Below are 20,224 nucleotides of genomic sequence, written 5' to 3' on the forward strand. Positions count from 1 at the left end.
AACGATAACTCACGACCGAATCAACCGATTTCGACCGGCTTGGTGGCGATCGACGTGGTATTTTGATGTTAAGAGCTGATTAGTTTTTGGAATCGATCGGTCAAGCCGTTCAAAAGTTATTTTAAAAAAACCACAGTTGAAAAAATTTTTTTGTAGTTTTTCGAGATTTCTGAAAATCTACTGGTCTGAATCGGTCCAAACCATATTAAAAATCTAAGTTCAGTCAAGCTCTTTCGATTGGCGTCAATCGCGATAGAATGGGTCAAGCCGTTCAAAAGTTATGAGGGTTTACATCCACACACACACACACACACACACACACACACACACACACACACACACACACACACACACACACACACACACACACACACACACACACACACACACACACACACACACACACACACACACACACACACACACACACACACACACACACACACACACACACACACACACATAAAGACAGTATCGCGGTAGTAGTCAGGAAAGGTTCCTGAGACCTTAAAACGTCGAGATCTGATGAAAACTCGATTTTGTCAAAACGGGCTGAAAACAATAACTTCCCGATTTTTGAACATCTTCGATTTTCTTAGCGGGAAGTCAAAAAAACATTTCCTTTCCTATTTATTAATTATGAGTATAATATTTATAAATTATTGACGGTTTTTAATTAATTGCTCCTATTAAAATCCTTATATACAATTGCTCAATATAACACAGTTTTTACGTTACAATTTTATAATAGTTGACGATCCGATAGTATTGAAGTATAAATATTGATGGGAGAATGGATTATCAATTTTTACAACATGAAAACATCGAAACTACACGGAGAAAATTTAATGATAAATACAACTATCCGAGTATTGTAAAACAGGCTTCTTCGTATGAATGATTGCAAAAACTATCCAAATTGTTAACTGAACCACCCAGATAGTTACATTTACCATCTGAATGATAATTATTACTATTTGGCTGGTAACTTAAAGATCGTAAACTTACCCGAGTCGAAATTTTTATCGGATATTAAACTTTTTGATCCGAAATTGATCGTACTTTAAGCTCCATGGTCCGACTAATTCCGATTTTGAACGTCTTGGACGGACTGTTTACCAAGAAATCGGATTTTGAACTCGTCGGTCCGATCGTTCACCAAGAGATCCGATTTAAAATCTCCAAGTCCGATAAAAGTTGTAAATAAAACTTTGTTTATTATAAACAATTAGAAATTATTCTTATGATTAGTTTAATTTATTCAATAATTGTTTGTAATAAACAAAGTTTTATTTGTCCATATTGACCTTAAATTGCACACATTTATTCTATTTATCTATACATTTATTGTGTTTTTATAAATTCTCAAGTGCAATATAATTAGTTAAAAATTACATTTTTCGAGAAATAGTTAAATGAAAAAATATTAATTATTTCTTAATTTTTTAGTAATGGATGGTTCATTTTTTTTTTTCGAAATCCTATCAATATATAAAGATAGTAATATAATATATGTTGAAATTAAGACGTTTTTAACGCATACATCAAAAATATATTTATATTATTATAAAATACATCAATTGTAAAAAATTTTAAAAAAGCCAATAAATACTATTAACAATAATTATTTATAACTTGTAAAGAATTTTTTCACAATATACAATGTATATTCTTCAAACGAAGATGGTTAATGAATTTATACATAGTTTTTATAAAAAAAAAGTCAATCTTAACCCGTCAGCACTCACGTGAATTTGCGGGTAATCTTTACTCACGTGATGAGAGCTTTGCTCACACTCTGTGCGCATGCGTCTAACATCTCGCGCGTTTGAGTACTTTTTTAAATCTATGATTTATAACCTCTACATAATTGTTAAAACGCTTGTTTTAACGTAAAATGTTGAAAATAATATAATTACCTGATTGAAAAAGAAATTATTTTGATTATTCGAATACATATAATTACCTGAAAAGTAAATAATGAAAATTATAGTAAATAATTTCTCAAATTACTGATTGTAGTAAATTTAATAGTTGTAAAAATTTATACATTTTAAATGTTGGTATTAATTTTTTTTTTTTTTATAAGATTTTAAATCCGTAGATTTCATAAGACTTATACTAGTTAAAATCAAATGACTATCAATCTAATATAATTATTTAGATCGTTACAACAATCTATCACATCGAGTCATAAGCTTAATTTAATGACTAATCATTATCACAGCTCATGGCGTTAATCACAAAAAAATACTTTTGATATATTATAAATATTAATAATAAAAATAATAATAATAATAATAATAATAATAATAATAATAATAATAATAATAATTTCGGCTTTTCCGAGAGAGAGACATTGTCTCTCGATCGAGGCAAGGTTGAGACAGCGCATCTTACAACTTGGCTCTAAAATTGACAGATCTCGGAAACATGTCTCCCGCATTCAGTGTGTGATTGAGTTCGAAACAACTCAAAAAGCATACACGCCCCGAATTCGACGCATTATTGCTGAACTTCGGTGGCGTTATCACACACTGAATAAGAGTACTCTTCTTGTCATCAAAGAAGAGTCTCTTAATAAATTGCGGGCTCTAGTGACTGCCAAAAAGTCACTAGAGAAAAGGCTGAAGCGGTTGGTCGACAACTCGTTGTTTCGATCCATCCCTTCACGGTTTCTGACACCAAAGACCGATGTTACCGGGACTTATCCAACACCTGAGCGGGTGGAAGCTTTTTGGACTGAGTTGTATGGAGATCAACCAAACGTGAACGCCAATACTCCAGCACTGCACGACTTCAAAGCATTCTGTCGGGAACACCGTCGGCAGAATGCTGATGAAGAGAGCCCTGCAGTCAGTGTGGATGAAATTCGTTCAGCTCTAAATGGCAGCAAAAATTGGGCTGCCCCGGGACCAGATGGCATCAATCTCTTCTGGTGGAAGAAGTTTACTTCTACCCACCTCCATCTGGCCTGCATATTTACATCGTACATTAGAGCTGACGATCCGATTCCGAACTGGCTTGTAGAAGGGCGAACCGTACTGATACCTAAAAAAGGTGACTTGTCTGACCCTAAGAATTTCAGGCCTATCACCGGCTTGAATGCGGTTTATAAAATTTTTACAAAAATTTTAAATAACCGTATCTTGCAGCAGATAGAGCCTGTATGGCAACAGATATATGAACAACGTGGCAGTAAAAGAGGCCTGTCAGGTTGCAAGGAGAACCTGACAGTGGATCGATGCGTCTTACAAGATGCGATCTACTATTAACGCAACCTGTCAATGGCTTGGATTCACTATCGCAAGGCATTTGACTCAACTCCACATGAGTTGATTTTATATCTACTCAAATGCCTGGGAGTCAATCCGGAAATAGTGGAGTGCATTCGGCGTACAATGCAGCTCTGGCGAACGCGTTTTTACATTGGAAGTGGAAATGCATTGCACGTAACCGGAGTTGTAGAGTATAAACGGCGGGTCTTCCAAGGTGATTCCTTGAGCCCTCTGCTGTTTTGCGTTTCACTGCTGCCTATATCTGTTGCTCTCCGTAAAACTCGTGGGTACTCTGTGGGGCCTCCGGGTGATCGAAACTATTCGACTACCCATCTGCTTTACATGGATGATCTGAAGCTGTATAGCGCTGATACAGATCATCTGCAAGCGGCCCTCAACATCGTAGCAGAGTACACACGAGATGTCGGAATGTCTTTTGGGTTGGACAAGTGTGCGGTCGTACATCTGGCGAGGGGTAAGTGCTCTGATACTGGTGATGATGTCGAGTTAGTGGATGGGAGCGTCTTAAGACAATTAGACGCCGGGGAGTTGTATAGATATCTAGGAATGGAAGAGCACCGCATGCATGCGGTCTCTGAAGTCCGAGCAACTCTCCAGAGCGAGTATGTTAGGAGACTCCGGAAAATTTGGTCCTCCGAACGTTCCGGCAAAAACAAAGTCTCAGCTACTAATATGCTCGCTGTCCCAGTCTTATTATACACTTTCGGTGTCCTGAAATGGGCCCGAAAGGATTTACGAGATCTCGACATCAAAACCCGTAAGATCATCAATATGAATCGGAGCATGCACCCCAATTCTCAATCAGTCGCCAGATTATAGCTCCCCCGATCCATCGGTGGGAGAGGTTTGCAGAGTTTGGAGCGGCTTCACTACCATTTGGTCCTGGGTTTAACAGACGAAGTTGTCAATTTCACTGCAGACGAGGATGACTTTCTTATGAAAATTGTACATAAACATGAAAATGAACATAAGGGGTCATTCTTGTATAAGGCAGCAATATATGCGGCAAGAACCCTTGGTCTTGGAGAAATAAACGCTCTTATGGAACTCCGAAAGGAGGAATTTAAGAGCGTCATCAGGAACGCCGAGGAAAAACTACTCCTTGGCGAACTGATGGACAAGTCCATGCACAGCGTGTTCTTTAAATACGTGCGTGATCATGGCTTGTCCACCCAGCTGACGTTTTCCTTCTTAAAGTCAGCTGGCCTGATGTCCGAGACTGAAGGGTTCATATTTGCCTGCCAAGATGGTGTCATTAACAGTCTTGAGTACCGTAGCAAGGTGCTCCAGGTGCAGCTACCGGACACTTCCTGTAGGAGGTGTAGACAACATCCGGAGACGCTTATGCATTTTTTGTCGGCATGTCCAGTGCTGGCGAGAGGTGCATATATCCAGCGTCACAATGCTGCCCTGAGAGTACTGTACTACTATCTTCGTCATTGCTACAGTATTGACGTGACACCAGTGCTGCCTTATCTGCCAGGAGATATTCCCCAGGTTGTTGAGAATGACAGTTGCAAAATTTATTGGAACATGCCATTTGCAACAACCCGGCGGATAGATCACAATAAACCTGATATTGTGCTCTTCGACAAGGCCACTCGTGACATTTATGTCATTGAGTTCTCGGCCCCGGCTGAATATAACATCTCAGCCAAAGAAGAGCACAAAAGACAAATATATCAGGACCTCCTGTTTGAAATTAGCAAACTTTACCCAGGTTACCGTGTCAAGCTTGTCGTCCTAATTGTTGGCGTCCTAGGAGGGATGAAACAGTCTTTTGTATCCTCACTTGCCAAAGTTCCAGCTTGCTCATCAAAAGCTGAGTTCTTGGCAGTTAGGATGCAGAAGGCTGTTTTACTTGGTTCTCTCCGTCTCTTAAGGGAAATGACTCTGGCCTGCTGTGATCACTAACCCCTTCCGCCTTGTTGTGCGGAGTGGTCCAGCAGTAACGGATGGAGCTCAGGCTGGGCCCTCGGAGAATCGGACTCCGGGGATAACCCCCCTGAGCATTTAATAACAAAATAATAATAATAATAATAATATTTAATTTTTGAAAACTTCAATCATTAGATTCAGTCAACTGTTTTTCACAGTCCACACATTGTGTTTTTCACAGTTCATTACATATCAATGAAGAACAGTGGCTACATTTCTTTTTTGTTTTACGATGTTTTCGGCGCGGACAAAATGAGCAGTATCCATTACTTGTCTCATTCTCTTGGGTATTTTCTTCCGTGACAGCATCAGACTTCAATTTTGTAATTCTCGAAATTATTTGACGAAGCTCGATGGTCAATCTCGGCTCTCCAAGCCGATCAAGAAGATGCGGTTGAATTAAATCGAACGCAAGTTTTTTTAAAAATTCACGGCGAGTCATGTTAACATTTGCATTTTTATCAGCTGATTTGTTGTTATTGTAAATTATTTGCGCGTTTATACCAGATATATTTAAAAAAGCATAAAAGATAACCATTGGCCAACGATTGGTGTCTCGAGCTGTTGAATAATTTCCTTTCAGTTCGTCAACTGTATCAACTCCTCCTTTTGTTGAATTATAAAAAGTTATCATTTCTGGTTTCATTTTTGGTCCAGATTCAGCATCTATCTCCGGTGAGTGATGCATAGTTGATAAAACAAGTACATTTTTATTTTTCCTCGGAATATATGATACCAAAGTACAATTATTAGAAAAGACAAATTCACTACTAGCAACTGCTCTTTTTTTAGTATTCAACAACTTCTGAGGAAGCTCTTTTTTATTTTTACGAATTGTCCCCACAATTGTTGTTCGATGATTTTGTAAGAAGTCTTGAGCGAGAGGTATTGAAGTAAAATAATTGTCCATTGTTATATTGCGACCTGTATTTATAACTAGTACACTCAATCTTTTGACAACATCGAAAGCGCTATTTGATATTTTATAAGGACCTTCTGGTTGTTTTCCAGCATAAATTTCCATTTTCAATGTGTAAAATGTCGTTGAATCAACTAAAGGAGAAATTTTGATGCATACTTTGCAGGTTTATTAGCTATATACTGGCGAAATTTACAGCGACCCCGAAAACTTTCTAACATTTCATCAGTAGTCAGAAATTCGCCTGGTGTGTATAGCTTTTGACACCTTTCTATAAAATCATCACTAAATTTTCTGATGTGAGCTAAATTATCCACTTTTTTACGTTCCTCTCGAGTGTTTATGTCATCAAATCGTAACGCAGTGAGCAATAAGTAAAATCTTCTCATACTCATTACAGCTCGAAATATATCAGGTGCTGTTCCATCAGAGCTCCATAGTTCCCTTAAATTTAAGTGTGATCCATGTTTCAGACCAATTAAAAACAATAACCCGATCATAGCATAAATCTCATTGACGTTCGTAGGATTAATATCTGTTGCTCGCTGGTACGACCTTTCTGTACGTAATTTTTCTAAATAAATGTTCGTACATGATACAATTTCTTGCACAGTCGATAGTGGGAAAAATAATTTCCAAATATCCAGAATAGTGTGTAAATCTTTAGCTGAACCTTTGACACCTGGAAGATGGGTAATAATGTTTGCTTTGGAAGTTTTCACTCGTTGATTAGGTGGATTAAGTTGCCACCTAGTTAAATTGTCTTTCCCAAGTACATATTTAGAAATATCATTATTATTTTCATCTTCAGATGCATCAGAATCCTCAGAATTTTCAGATTGCGATTGCTCAGTATCTGTATCATATTGTTCAACTTCATCATCATCCTCAGCATTCGTTTCAGTATCCGATTCTTCGTCATTGTCATCAAGTTGAAGATGTTCTAAAATATCTTGATCGATTTCATCAATTTCTTTTTGTCCAATATCATTTGGTATTTTTTTTGACGATCGCAAATTATACAATGAACTCATGATGATCTAAAAATACATAAATAAATAATTTACCATGATTAATTTAACTACACTGATTTAAATTATACAAAATAATTTAAAAAATATTAAAACTTATTGAATTTTATATAAACGAGAAAATTAGTCTAAATAATAATTTTAATAAACTCAAAAACTTTGGTTATCTACAGATAAACAGTATTTTCAATATGACATTTAATTTAATAATAGTAGATAATTACTGACATTCATATATCCGCGTTACATAATCTTCTTATAATTATTATTAATGAATAATTATTTATTATTATTATTATAACATAACTAATAAACATAAATATTCTTAGCGTCTATGTTATTGCACATGTAACGGAAGATAAGTTTAAAAGTTACGAAGTATAGTGAGTGCGGCCGAACAGCTATACACTTACGAAGGCACACGAACTGGACCGAATGTTAACGAAAGTGAATTTTTTTTTGTTACACCTATGATCCTGTGATGAGAAGAATGCTCACAATTTCCGACGCGCATGAAAAAAATTTTTTTTTATAAATTATATATAATATTGAGGGATTTCAAAAGTTCATAATTTGAAAATAGATAAAATTACTCGAAGATAGAAAAAATTTCATCTACCCTTTCCGTTTGAAAAAAAAAAGTTATCATCGTTTTAAATCGAGCGTGAGCAAAATGCTCATAACGTGAGTGCTGACGGGTTAAATATGTTTCTGACATAATATTTAATACATAAAATGTATTTAGATTCTGGCATAAATCGTGATAAAACTTCATTGATACTTGTATTATTCTCGTTCCTTATTATTTATCGGTACTGCTACATAGATTTGTGTCTGAATTTTTATATAAAAGCAAGGTGTCACTAATGAATCTACCGCAACAGCTTCAATGATTTCAGTTTTATCACATTTGCATAAAAATGACCTGGTATCATATAAAAAATTATCACCATTAGCATCAAATACGTCATTTGCAGCTAATTCTCGAATAACAGCAAAGTGATGATTAATGTTACAATTACAAATATTTTGTAAACAAATATAGCGTGACCATTGTTGTGAAGAGATTCAAGAATTTATTTTTTGTTATTATTTAAATGTTTAAAAATTATAAAGATACTCAATAGAAAAGTTAAAATAAAATTTAAATTACCAAGATTATTTTTAGTTCCCAATCCACCGCTAGAGCGCGAAAAATTCGGTTGCGCGTCCGTTTGAAGATAGTTGTTTCAAAGTTGTTAAAAGCAAAATTAAAAACGCGTAGAACAACCTGATTCCGATCAGAGATTTTATCTACTTGGAGTTCATTAGTCGCTGGATTGTGTTCTCATCAATCAAATTACTTTGAATTTGGTCCGATGGGACAAAATTAAGGTAAGTAGATTTTTACATAAATTAAGGTTTTAGTTAGTGTGTGTCACTGGATACTCACTTGCTAAAAAATTGATTATTACGTTCCCAGTATCTTCGCCTTCTGCCGAGATACTGTTGGTACGCAAACCGAGTAGGTGGGGCAAGAAGGATTTTATCCGCTTGTGCCTGGGAATAGAGTCAGAGACTCCTGGACGACGCCGAGTCACCAGGAAGGGGGAGCTAGCTTTGAATTCACTTAGTTTGTGATTTGATTTACCGACCGTCTGTTTATCATTAATCGTTTAAATTTCGTTTAAAATATTTCTTGTATAACTAATTGCATTACTCTGTATTTATTTTATTATTATCAAATTATATTTTTCTCAATAAAACTGTTAAAATCAATTAAGTTCATTTTTAATTAACTATTTATTTTCTCAAAATTGACCCTGGTTCCGGCGAGCTTACGAGCTGAGAATTTACCTGTTACATTGTATAAAACAATAAATCAGTCCAAATCGGAGCTGACCATTTTTTAGATATTGCACCACTGAAGACTGAGTTTGCATGTTATCTTTATACATTTCGGAGACAGATACTTTATTATTTTTAATAAGCCTGAAATATAGTCTTATGGTAATATTATCCATTTATAATTCACTTCGTTGCATTGCAAGCATAATTATTAATGGAATATCCTCATTATCAAGACACTTATAATTGCCAACACTGTAGCAATTATCCGAAATTTGATCCAAAATTTTGGAGTGTACTTTTTTGTTCTGACAAAAATTACGAACATTTTCATTTGCTGACAGTTCAATAAATCTTGTCATTGTTATGAACTGACTTTGAGATCTTGCTAGTTGACTATCAATATGCCACGTACCATGCAATAATTTTAATAATTGACTATTTAGATCTTCAGATTCATAGCAGGTATGAGCCCATAAAGGTCCTAAATTTTTCACTGAGTCAGGTAAATGGATTAATAAATGTATATTAATGGAGCAATATCTTAATCCATACAATTGTTCAAAGTCTTGAACAAAACAATTAAGAAGATTGCGAGCTACTTCAATCATGTTAACATCAATAGCATCGCAGCTTAAAATGTATAATCCACAAATTAATTTCAATAAATGTTGAAAATAGTCAAAACGCATAATACCTTCGAATATTGGTAATGCATAATAAAAACAAAATACTTTAAATTCCGATGCTTTCCAATGTTTCAAATCATTTATTGAACAAGGCATGCGGTGCATAACCTTGGGCGGCTTAATACTTATCAGTCGATGATCTGTTTGATCCATAACGGCGCGTAATGAAAATACATCATTACTGTAGGCAGCATCGAATAACAAAGTTAGTATTTTTTTTATAACACCACCATCAGAATAGTGCATTCTGTCTATTGCTGTACCTCGAATGAAATCAGGCATAATTAAAAATAGAGCAGAATTGCCTTTCACCCCCATCACAGGTTCGCCTGGTGTTACAGGATTTGCGTATGCCACTGTTTGCCCAGACGTTCTTGGATGTATTTGAAGCTCATGAGGGTACAGATGAACATGGCCACCTGCATCTGTATGCAATAGTTCTCCTTTCGACAAGCAAGACGTACAGCCATAGTCACCATTATACTGCAAGAAATTAAAACAATCGCATTTTGCCGGCTGATCACAAACACCCATGAGCATCACACCTCTTACTATTCTTTGGATATTATCTGGAAGATCAACTGCAACTCCTTGAGCAATTTCTTGTAATTCCTCTCGAAACTTGTATATGAAATTGTTCATAATTGGTTTTTTATCATCAAACCAGTATCCTAATAGTAATGTATTTTCCCTTTTCTTACGTTCTTCAAAAGGCAACTCATTGATAGTCAGGTAAAATGGCCATATACTGATATGTGATGACTTATAAACAGGTACACTATCAGTATACCAACTGAATGATACGTTATCAGGATCAGATAAAAAACCATTATGACACCATTCTCTATAAAGTTCTGCGTCATAGATATCGGTGATAGTACAGGAGGAGGAATCAGTCTTCTAAATTTCCACTGCAATTTTTCGTAGAAGCCTTGTCGACGGTACATTTCTTTTAATTGACCTGTCATAGACAGTTGGACAAAGTACGAATTTTTTTTTCTTCGCAAGATGAACATTCTTCGTTTTTGTTATATCCGGCGTTGCCTTATATAACACACAGGGTCTCTCTTCCTCGACGAAAAGCGCAGCGCTTGCACTTTATAAATTTCGACAACCACTCTGACAACACCTCGGTTAACAAATGAGCACACTGTCCACGTTCTGCCAAATTTGCATTATTAGACCAATAACAAAAATTAACTCCCTTCCGAAAATCGCGATCCGGGTGTATAAAAACTCCAAACACCACGGATCAAGCGTTCAATCTTTTATTAAAGAATACGAGGGAAGGTATCCTCGTCGAACCCGTGTGTGTCCTTGTACCGCGTTACGTACGAGGCAGTATAAAGCACTAGGTCACTTATACGAAATTCTAAATTCACTATTGTCTAATTCGATTCATTAAATTATATTTTCTCTGAATCGCGCCAGTGTGCTCTTCGAGCTATATCGAGGACCCCGTTGTCCGTAGTGATATTTTTCTCCAAATTATAACATTCCGATCGATCATTTAATTAACGGCGGATCTAAGTATCTGCCAGAGTCGTTACCTTATTCACGAACTCATAATAAAACATTATTAATCATAAAATCTAGTTATAAGTGAATAGTTATTGAGTGAAACATTGTGCATTGAGTGCGTCTCGCCCATAAGACAAACAATTGAATAAATTAAAAAACCAGAACTTCTTGTGTCACTTCATCTTAAATTAAAATCCTGAACCTCTTGAATTATACCGATCTCTACCACGAGAGGAAAAGGAGGAGTCAAACCCAGGACCTGCCAACCGATCTAACCAAATTCAGATCAACTAAAATTCATAAAGGAAGACTGTGAGTTCAGCATTTGTTACCGACTTCCCTTTAAATTTGCTGTTGGAACTCCTGGTTACCGGGAGGCGTTCGAAATCCACAATAAAAATGAAACTCTTGTAGCTTCTCTACAAAAGAAAATCTACCTGATCGTGTCCGAGCCTCCTCCAGGCGCACTCTACCAAATTAATTATCTCACTATAATTAATCCGGACATAACATTTTGATGATCCAGTTCTCGAACACAAACCTTGCAATAATAATGTTTTTTGGTGTTTGTTGTCTCATCGAGTTGAAAATATTTTTTAAACTTGTATAGACTGCTTTATTCTTTAATCCATCTTACGAACAATGCAATTCTATTGCTTTGATAATATTGTTATGTCCGAAAAATATAATCTTAGAATTCGGTAGCTGGACTATCGGAGGTTCGGATAACAGATGAATTTCCCTAACGAAGGATCGTTAGGTTTTTAATTTATGGGTTCGCGAAGGTGAAAACCCCGGAGAGGGCCCCTTGGAATAGACAATCGACCTCGGAAATAATAAAATAACCTCCACTTACTATTGTGAATCCTAATTCCAACGATGATTCGGCCTTTGATTGGACTTTATACCTTTGACTTCCGCTGCTTGGCTTCTCCCTTACTCCTTCTGACTGAAGATTGAAGATCGAAAGTTGAAGGATGAATAGCTTCTTAATTTATAAATGATGGAACACTTCAATTCGGGTTTTTAGTTTATATATTCTGATTCACTGGCCATATGGGCAAACACGTCTTAATTTACACTTATCACTTATTAACTAATAACAATATAACATAGTATTGAAAGTATATGAGTTCGTAACCGGAGTAACGACTCCGGCAAACAAAAGTTTGCCTATTATAAATTAACAGAAGAAGAAAATAATTTAAGAGGGGACCAGGTCACCGGAACTGCGGGAATCTCGATTATCGTAAAGACGAATCGTGGCTCGAAGCATCACTATCACAGAACTCGGAAATACCGTTGAGGAAATCGAAATGAATAATTAGGGAAAAGATGACTAATTAATTTAATAATTGAAGTCTGCCTATACTAGGGTGGGTCAAAAAAATCGAATAATTTATTTTTGATTTTATACTCTGAAAAATAGGTTCGTAGACACCTAAAAAGAATTCTCTCCAAGTATAAGCTCTTAATTATAACGGGAAGGTCCTCCGCTTTGCGGGTTTCTATTTTTTTCGAATAATCAGATAAAAAAATTTATATCTCGCTTCCAACTGCTTGGAAAAATATTCCGTGGCATAGATTTTGTGAGAAATTGAATGCTTTACAAAAAAGGTCTCTTATGACTTTTTCAAAAACTCAACCGATTAAAAGATATTCATAGTTGAAGTTTGGCTATTTTAAGGAAAATATTCGTTTTTATTATGAATTTTATAAGTCGATGAAAAAAATTATTTCGGATTGCGGAACTCATGATTTTGTAGGAAATTTACTGCTCTACAAAAATGGTCTCTTATGATTTTTGATTAAGTGAAGCCGTTACGAGATATTCATCGTCAAACATTAACGAATATCAATATTTCCAGTTTTTGATCAATAATTCGATAAATTTTAATTTAAACTATGAGTTTCAGGAAAATTTACATAAATTTGAGTTTCGATCGATAAAGAAATGTTATAATAAGTTAGATAAAGAATTATTGGAATTATCATTGATTTTCCTTGGAGAAATGCCTCAAGAAAAGATTTCTTTCAAACGTCCTGGTGCTGTTCATCATGCTAGATGGATGGCTAAGGCCATTTATAGTTTGAAAATGTATCTATTCAGAGATGAATTCCAACTCTCTCAGAAAGAATTGCATGGTCTTCGTCATTTCTGTATTTTTATAGTCACATTGTATTTAAAAGCTTGGTTTTCATCAACTTCTGCAACAACTGCTGCTTATCATGACTTGCAGTTTATGAAAAATTTATTGGAGTACAAACATATCAATCCTTTGATTTCTTCAGCTACGTGTGAAAAAATGATTTCGCACTTATGGTATTTGAGCGATGAACTTGCCATTTTATCACTGTTTGACGATGGCGTTCCATTAGAAGTAAAAAAAGTATTGTTGAAGCTGTTAATACTCGTGAAGGTACAGATTCTAAAGCTAAAAGATTTGTAATTGCTAAAAAGATTTGAATTCATTGGCGCAGAGAACTCTGAGTGACTTTGTGTCTAAAAAGTCATTAAATCTTTTCAAAATCTTCGATCTACCGTATGACTTTCTTGATGTCGATGTTGAATTATGGCCTACTAATGAGAGTTATCTCGAAAATAAAGAATACTTTCAACAACTAAAAGTTGTCAATGATTCAGCAGAGCGAGCTGTTGCATTAGTCAGTGAATATAATCAATGCTTGACAAAAATGAAGAACAATTCCAGTACTTATTGCAAGTTGTCAAAGAACATCAAAAACATTCCCAAATTGTAATAAAAGAAATTATTTATAGTAATAGCGTACTGTTATGTTAAAAATATAGACAATTATATTGCAATTGATAATTCAATAAAAAATTTATCTATACAAAAGTTAAATACTGGTTGTTTCTCACTTGATTCAATACTTTTCATATTAAATTTGACAAAGAAATATGTCATTCACTTCAAATTAAACTAATCATTGGCTATATGTCGAAAAAAATGCTCTAATTTCTTGTTTTAATGCAATCAAACAAGCTCAAGACTGAAAACAATATTAAAAAATTGTTTATAACATTTCTTTATCGATCGAAACTCAAATTTATGTAAATTTTCCTGAAACTCATAGTTTAAATTAAAATTTATCGAATTATTGATCAAAAACTGGAAATATTGATATTCGTTAATGTTTGACGATGAATATCTCGTAATGGCTTCACTTAATCAAAAATCATAAGAGACCATTTTTGTAGAGCAGTAAATTTCCTACAAAATCATGAGTTCCGCAATCCGAAATAATTTTTTTCATCGACTTATAAAATTCATAATAAAAACGAATATTTTCCTTAAAATAGCCAAACTTCAACTATGAATATCTTTTAATCGGTTGAGTTTTTGAAAAAGTCATAAGAGACCTTTTTTGTAAAGCATTCAATTTCTCACAAAATCTATGCCACGGAATATTTTTCCAAGCAGTTGGAAGCGAGATATAAATTTTTTTATCTGATTATTCGAAAAAAATAGAAACCCGCAAAGCGGAGGACCTTCCCGTTATAATTAAGAGCTTATACTTGGAGAGAATTCTTTTTAGGTGTCTACGAACCTATTTTTCAGAGTATAAAGTCAAAAATAAATTATTCGATTTTTTTGACCCACCCTAGCCTATACGTGTCGGGGTATAGGACTCACGCGGGCTTTAAGGCAGAACTGTTACCTTGTAAATAAGCTCGTGAATTATGGTGTTCGCGGTTTTTATCACATAGGTCGCGATTTAAAGAGGGGCTACTAATTAAACAATTGGTTCTTTTGATGAGGTGACAATGCGCGATAATGTGTATTCTTCAGCCACGAGTGAGTTGTCGCGCAGTCCTGGTTGAGCTTCCCTAAATATGCAAGCGCTGCACTTTTCGGCGGGAATAGGAGGCCCTGTATTATATAGGGTATGCCGGATATAACAATATCTTCGATGCAAACCATTGTTAAATTATGATGTAACAGAATAGATAAAATTATTAACATACTGTCTCCAACAGTTATATGAGAACCATTGTAAAGAGGTTGTTGTTGATGTATATTGTTATGCTGTCGATTTCTATTATTATCTTCATAGTTGGGATCATCTTCATTTTCGTTATTGTCTTCATTTTCAGTAACATTGTCATCATCATAACCGTCATAATGATCATCATTATTTATACCTGCTTCCAAGATATCTTCATCATTAGAACCACCATCGCTAGCATCAAGTTCATCATCCAAAAGTTCAATTTCTCCAAGTCTAAAGAGTACTTGACGATCATTTCTGTGAAATATATAATTATTGAAGAAGAATACTATAATTAAGATTTTATAAAAGTAATGGAATATAACTTGATAATTTAATCGAGTGAAAAGCTTAAAATTAATAAATGTAAATGTAAAAATCATGCAACAATGTTTCAAATTAAATAGAATGACATTCAAGTTAGCAGTTCAAGTTAGCAGAAACTTGTTATTTTGTTTCGAAAAAAGTAAGTGATTTTTAAAAAATTGCATTTTCAATTTTCAACAATTTCCAAATGTCAATTTTTTTTCATTTTTTTGCCATAATTTATTTGTTAAAAAAATTCACAAAATTAACAAATATCTGCTAGATTAATTTTCATATAAACAGAAAAATAAATATAAATAAATAAATAAATAGAGAACAACAACTCAAAGAAATGCAAATATAAATGTTATAGTTTTGGTGAGATGTAAATATTATTAAGTTGTTGTTATTATTAACTAGACTTTTTGGTTAATTAAAAAAAAAACTATTGTGCACTTTTTTAATAATCATAAATTTTTAAATCTTTCAATAAAGCTGATTTACAAAAGGTGATAAATAAAAAATACATACTGTTCATGATTATCCATGGGTGCAGCTAGAAAAATAACTTTATCATTTCTATCTTGTAGACGATCCAAATTCAACTGCTCGTTTCATTCTCTGTAAAATAAATTGGATATCAAGACAAAGAAATTTATCAACTTACAATAGTTATAAAAGAGTGTAATTTAATTAACATTTTACAAGTTATGCTTAGAATGAAAAAAAATATATAAAACTTACTCTGCTTCGTTCGGATTCACTTGTTCAATATTTTGATTCAATTCATTATCATTAACATAATCGCGTAAGTTGTTCAGTCTATTTCGGAGCTGTCTTATACCAACATTATCGATCGATTTATAAGCCATGACTATATTTCAAAATTAGATTGATTTTAAAAAAGAAATATGTCGTCACACTATTTATCGTAATTAGAATCAATATTTAATCACTTATAGACGTAAACACTCCAAGCATCCTCGTATGAATTTTCAACTCATGAAGCCCAATTTCTATGGCAGTAAACAGCTCGATTAACAAAAAAATTCTTATTGGTAATATGAACGCGGGAAAATTGAAAGTGAAAATTGAGTTGATCGCCAACCAATCATATTTTTTGATATATTTGATTGTGAACAAAAGTAGCCTTAGCGCCCATTGGGTAATCCAGTACTACTACAAGAGGATATCGATAGTACCGACTCCTGACGACCGCCATTTTATTAGAGCTTTGTTTACATTACTGCTATCTTCAAACAGTCCGTCTTGTAAGTTTTAATAAAATTCGTGAACTTAAACTCATTTATAATTTATAATGTCGGCCGGAAGAAGAAAAAATACGCATTAATCTGGTGGGTTGATTGCAAGAAAAGTGATGTAATTGAATTATCTTTAATCAATAAAAACCATCGTAAGATTAACGCTATAACCTCTTTGAATTGGATGGATGATGATAAACCTAAACCAAAAAAATATGAAATTAAAGTATAAAAAATTGGTAGTAAATACAATCTATAAATAAATTTTTAAATATTAATTGATATTGAAACTAATAAAAATGTAAGAATTGTTTTGATTTTTGTAAGAATCAAATTATTATGGAGAAAATTTATGACTGTCAATGTAGCAAACATTTGATTTTTAAAATTGAAAAGAAAAAATTTAGCAATTCATAAATAAATTGAAAAATAAAAAAATCTATTTTCACTACATTAAAAAATGTACAAGTGCATTTTTTTTAAATGAATAATTTTTTAATCATTTACTACTTTATTTTTAAATCTAAAAAGATAGTGCTTTCTAGATTTGCAATCATCAAAAATTTTATGGAAATTAAAAGAAAAATTGTATGTGTACTTGTAAATTTTTTTTTATTTAAATTAATTTTTATTAAATTTTACCGAAATTGGTGGGTGTTTTGATTTTAGCATCTCATTTTTTTATTTTAATATTTGATAATATATAAATAATGACAGTTATTTTTATAGTTTTTTAGAAGTCGCATGCATCACAATGATTTTTTTTTTTGTTAATGAAAATTAATGTTTTAATTTTTTAGATAAAGAAGATTTAGATAACGAAACAGTAACAACAGAAGGGGAGATCCATGATCGATCACAATAAGTTTTTACTGCTGAGGTGATAACAAATCGCAAAAATTTAAGCAAAGAAAAAAAGTTACACAATAACATGAAAGAATCTAATAAAAGGAAAGAAGATGTAGAAATAAGAAGTAATCAGTCCATTTTTCGTAATTCAATGATTTCTGGATATCCGAATTCTGCAACATCAACATCTTTAATTCCTAGTTAACCTCCGTTATTATGTAATTCTCAATCAAATAAAATTTTCATGCACAATAGCTTATCATCACATACTACTCAAGCAAATACTATGCAATTTACTCAAGTGTTAGCGAGTTTATTGACTTCAAGTGATGATAATTGTGGACTTCGAAAAAGTTCATCACCTACAAGTCAAAGGAAACTATTAAAAATTGGCAATAGTACAGATTCTGATGTAAATCGTGATTGTTTGAAATCTCTATTAAATGAACTTCTTAGTATGGATACAGAAAATAAAGAAAATATTGGGAGTGAAACAGATTTCAGTGACGGAGACGACAGTACTGACCACAATAGTTCTTCTGGTGATAACTTTTCTGGCGATGATGGTGAAATCTTGTCTAGGATGGAGTTATGGATTGGTAAAAATGAAAATAATTAAAAATGATGTTTTTTTACGCTTTTAAAATTTTTTTTTATCCTTAAATTATTTTGTTAAATATTTATCAATCGTAAGTGCTTTTTAAAATATACAATTCTCTCAAAATTTTAATGATTTAATTTAATACATGTTATTAAAGTTGATAATTATATTTTTCATAGTTACGTCAAGGGAAATTTTTTTCCAAGAACAATTATTAAAAGCAATGAAGTCGAAACACGCCAGTCAAATAAAAGCTAAAAATGACTCAAATAAAATAATACCGGTAATATTTTTAATTATTACTAGAATTTTTATAGCATACTGATATTTATTGGACTAAATAAATGTTAATTTGTAACTTTACATCGAAGAACATTATTATAAACCAGGAAAACCAGATGAAAAAGTAACATAACAACTTAAAAAATTTATTCTAACAACTAAATTCCTAACTTGAACATTATTAATTCTAGGTTGAAATTTCTAAAAATTCGGGTTTTTATTTATCACGGGTACGTGTTTCAACAAATGAAACTTATGCTGTCTGTAGAAATGATTGGAATCTAATGATAAAAGAGACTTTGGAGGATATCTATGGTTCTAATCTTTCTAAGTACTGTGCGAAGGGAAAGACAGGAAAGCGTCCAGGGATCGATCCAAATCTTTTCAAGGGATTATTTGGTATGTTTAAATGTTAATTATTTGTATCTTTGCTGTGTTTAATTGTTAATGGCTATAAAATTATTTTTTGTTTTCAAAAATGAGTTCATCGTAAATTGGCCAATAAGATAACGGACAAAATGTTTACTCAACGAGTTGCTCAGATCTGTGACAACAAACGGAAATATAAGGCCCGAAAAGTACTCAAAAGTACAAGTAATCCGATGAAACACATTACTAGTTTACAGAGTAAGCCTTGCACAGTAACATTTGATCAAGGTATTTATAATTTCGAAAATTTCTATATCTTAACTTTTAAGTGCATTTATAATTAATCGTGTAATTCTTTTTTTTTTTTTTCTAGTCAAGTCTTAAACAAAAACTAAATCTATTGATTTGGATGGCGGCGATACTTCGCAATAAGATGATAATTCTCCTGTTAGTTTGGCAAAAAAAACCACGCAGTGAACATCATGGATATCAGGATACAATTACTTATAATTATTTTCAACAGGCGGAATCTCTTTTATCTCGGTTAGATACTGTACAACCAGAAAATCATGAGTGACAAGGTAATTTCAATGCTCCAACAGCGCCTTTTGCGCCACCAGCTCCAAATCAACAGATATACACGGGCGAAATGAGTAATACTCATAGATATTCACAAAACGATAACTACAATCGCAACGAGATTTGTCCAAATGTCAATTATCCATCCTATTATAATGAATAAATGGACACAGAGAGAAAAGACAATGAATATGAGTGACGTAAGTTTATTTATTCATTAACACAATTCTCATGTTAATAATCATGCACCTAATAAATTGAATTTTCACTTGTGACAGATTCAACAGATCGTATAAAAGGATATTATTTACAAATCTTGTAGATTGATGACAAAAAATTATGATTATAATGATACAAGCACCAAAAAAACTTTTTGGATCGGTGAAATTAATGTGATTTTTAAGTTAAGCTTTTAAAAGCTATTTTGTATACTTTGATTAATCAATGATATAATTTTTTTAATTTAATAATCTGATACTTACTAACATATTTTAATGGTTATTGACAAATAAATGTGACCGAAGACAAAATGCATCACAGCCTCGGGGATACTCTGTATAAAATGTCGTTATAGAGGTAAATAGAAGTTGGTTAAAGTGTAAGCAACTATCTTTATATACTTCGTGAATTCATACATATAAGACGCTTGAGTTATAGATTAATAATGTAAGAATATTTATGTAATAACAATTATAATTATTATATCTACTTATTATGTATGTACTAAAATTATATAATAAT

General features: G+C 33.1%; 2 protein-coding genes across 2 annotated transcripts in view; both read left to right on the forward strand.

Moving 5' to 3' along the window:
• The window catches only part of LOC141526507 (uncharacterized), a 1,028,588-nt gene that overhangs the window by 402,566 nt on the left and 605,798 nt on the right, over positions 1 to 20,224 (forward strand). The window lies entirely within an intron of this gene.
• Positions 17,672 to 20,068, forward strand: LOC141526519 (uncharacterized). The gene is made up of 7 exons (XM_074241555.1): positions 17,672 to 18,251; positions 18,433 to 18,536; positions 18,625 to 18,659; positions 18,727 to 18,934; positions 19,019 to 19,192; positions 19,278 to 19,683; positions 19,762 to 20,068. The coding sequence occupies exons 1-4, from the start codon at positions 17,897 to 17,899 to the stop codon at positions 18,818 to 18,820; spliced, it is 588 nt and encodes a 195-aa protein (XP_074097656.1). The 5' UTR covers positions 17,672 to 17,896; the 3' UTR covers positions 18,821 to 18,934; positions 19,019 to 19,192; positions 19,278 to 19,683; positions 19,762 to 20,068.

Source organism: Cotesia typhae, unplaced genomic scaffold (genome assembly GCF_013202065.1).
Source record: "Cotesia typhae breed Kobodo isofemale line unplaced genomic scaffold, CoteBio_Ctyphae contig_34, whole genome shotgun sequence".
Classification (NCBI taxonomy): Eukaryota; Metazoa; Arthropoda; class Insecta; order Hymenoptera; family Braconidae; genus Cotesia; species Cotesia typhae.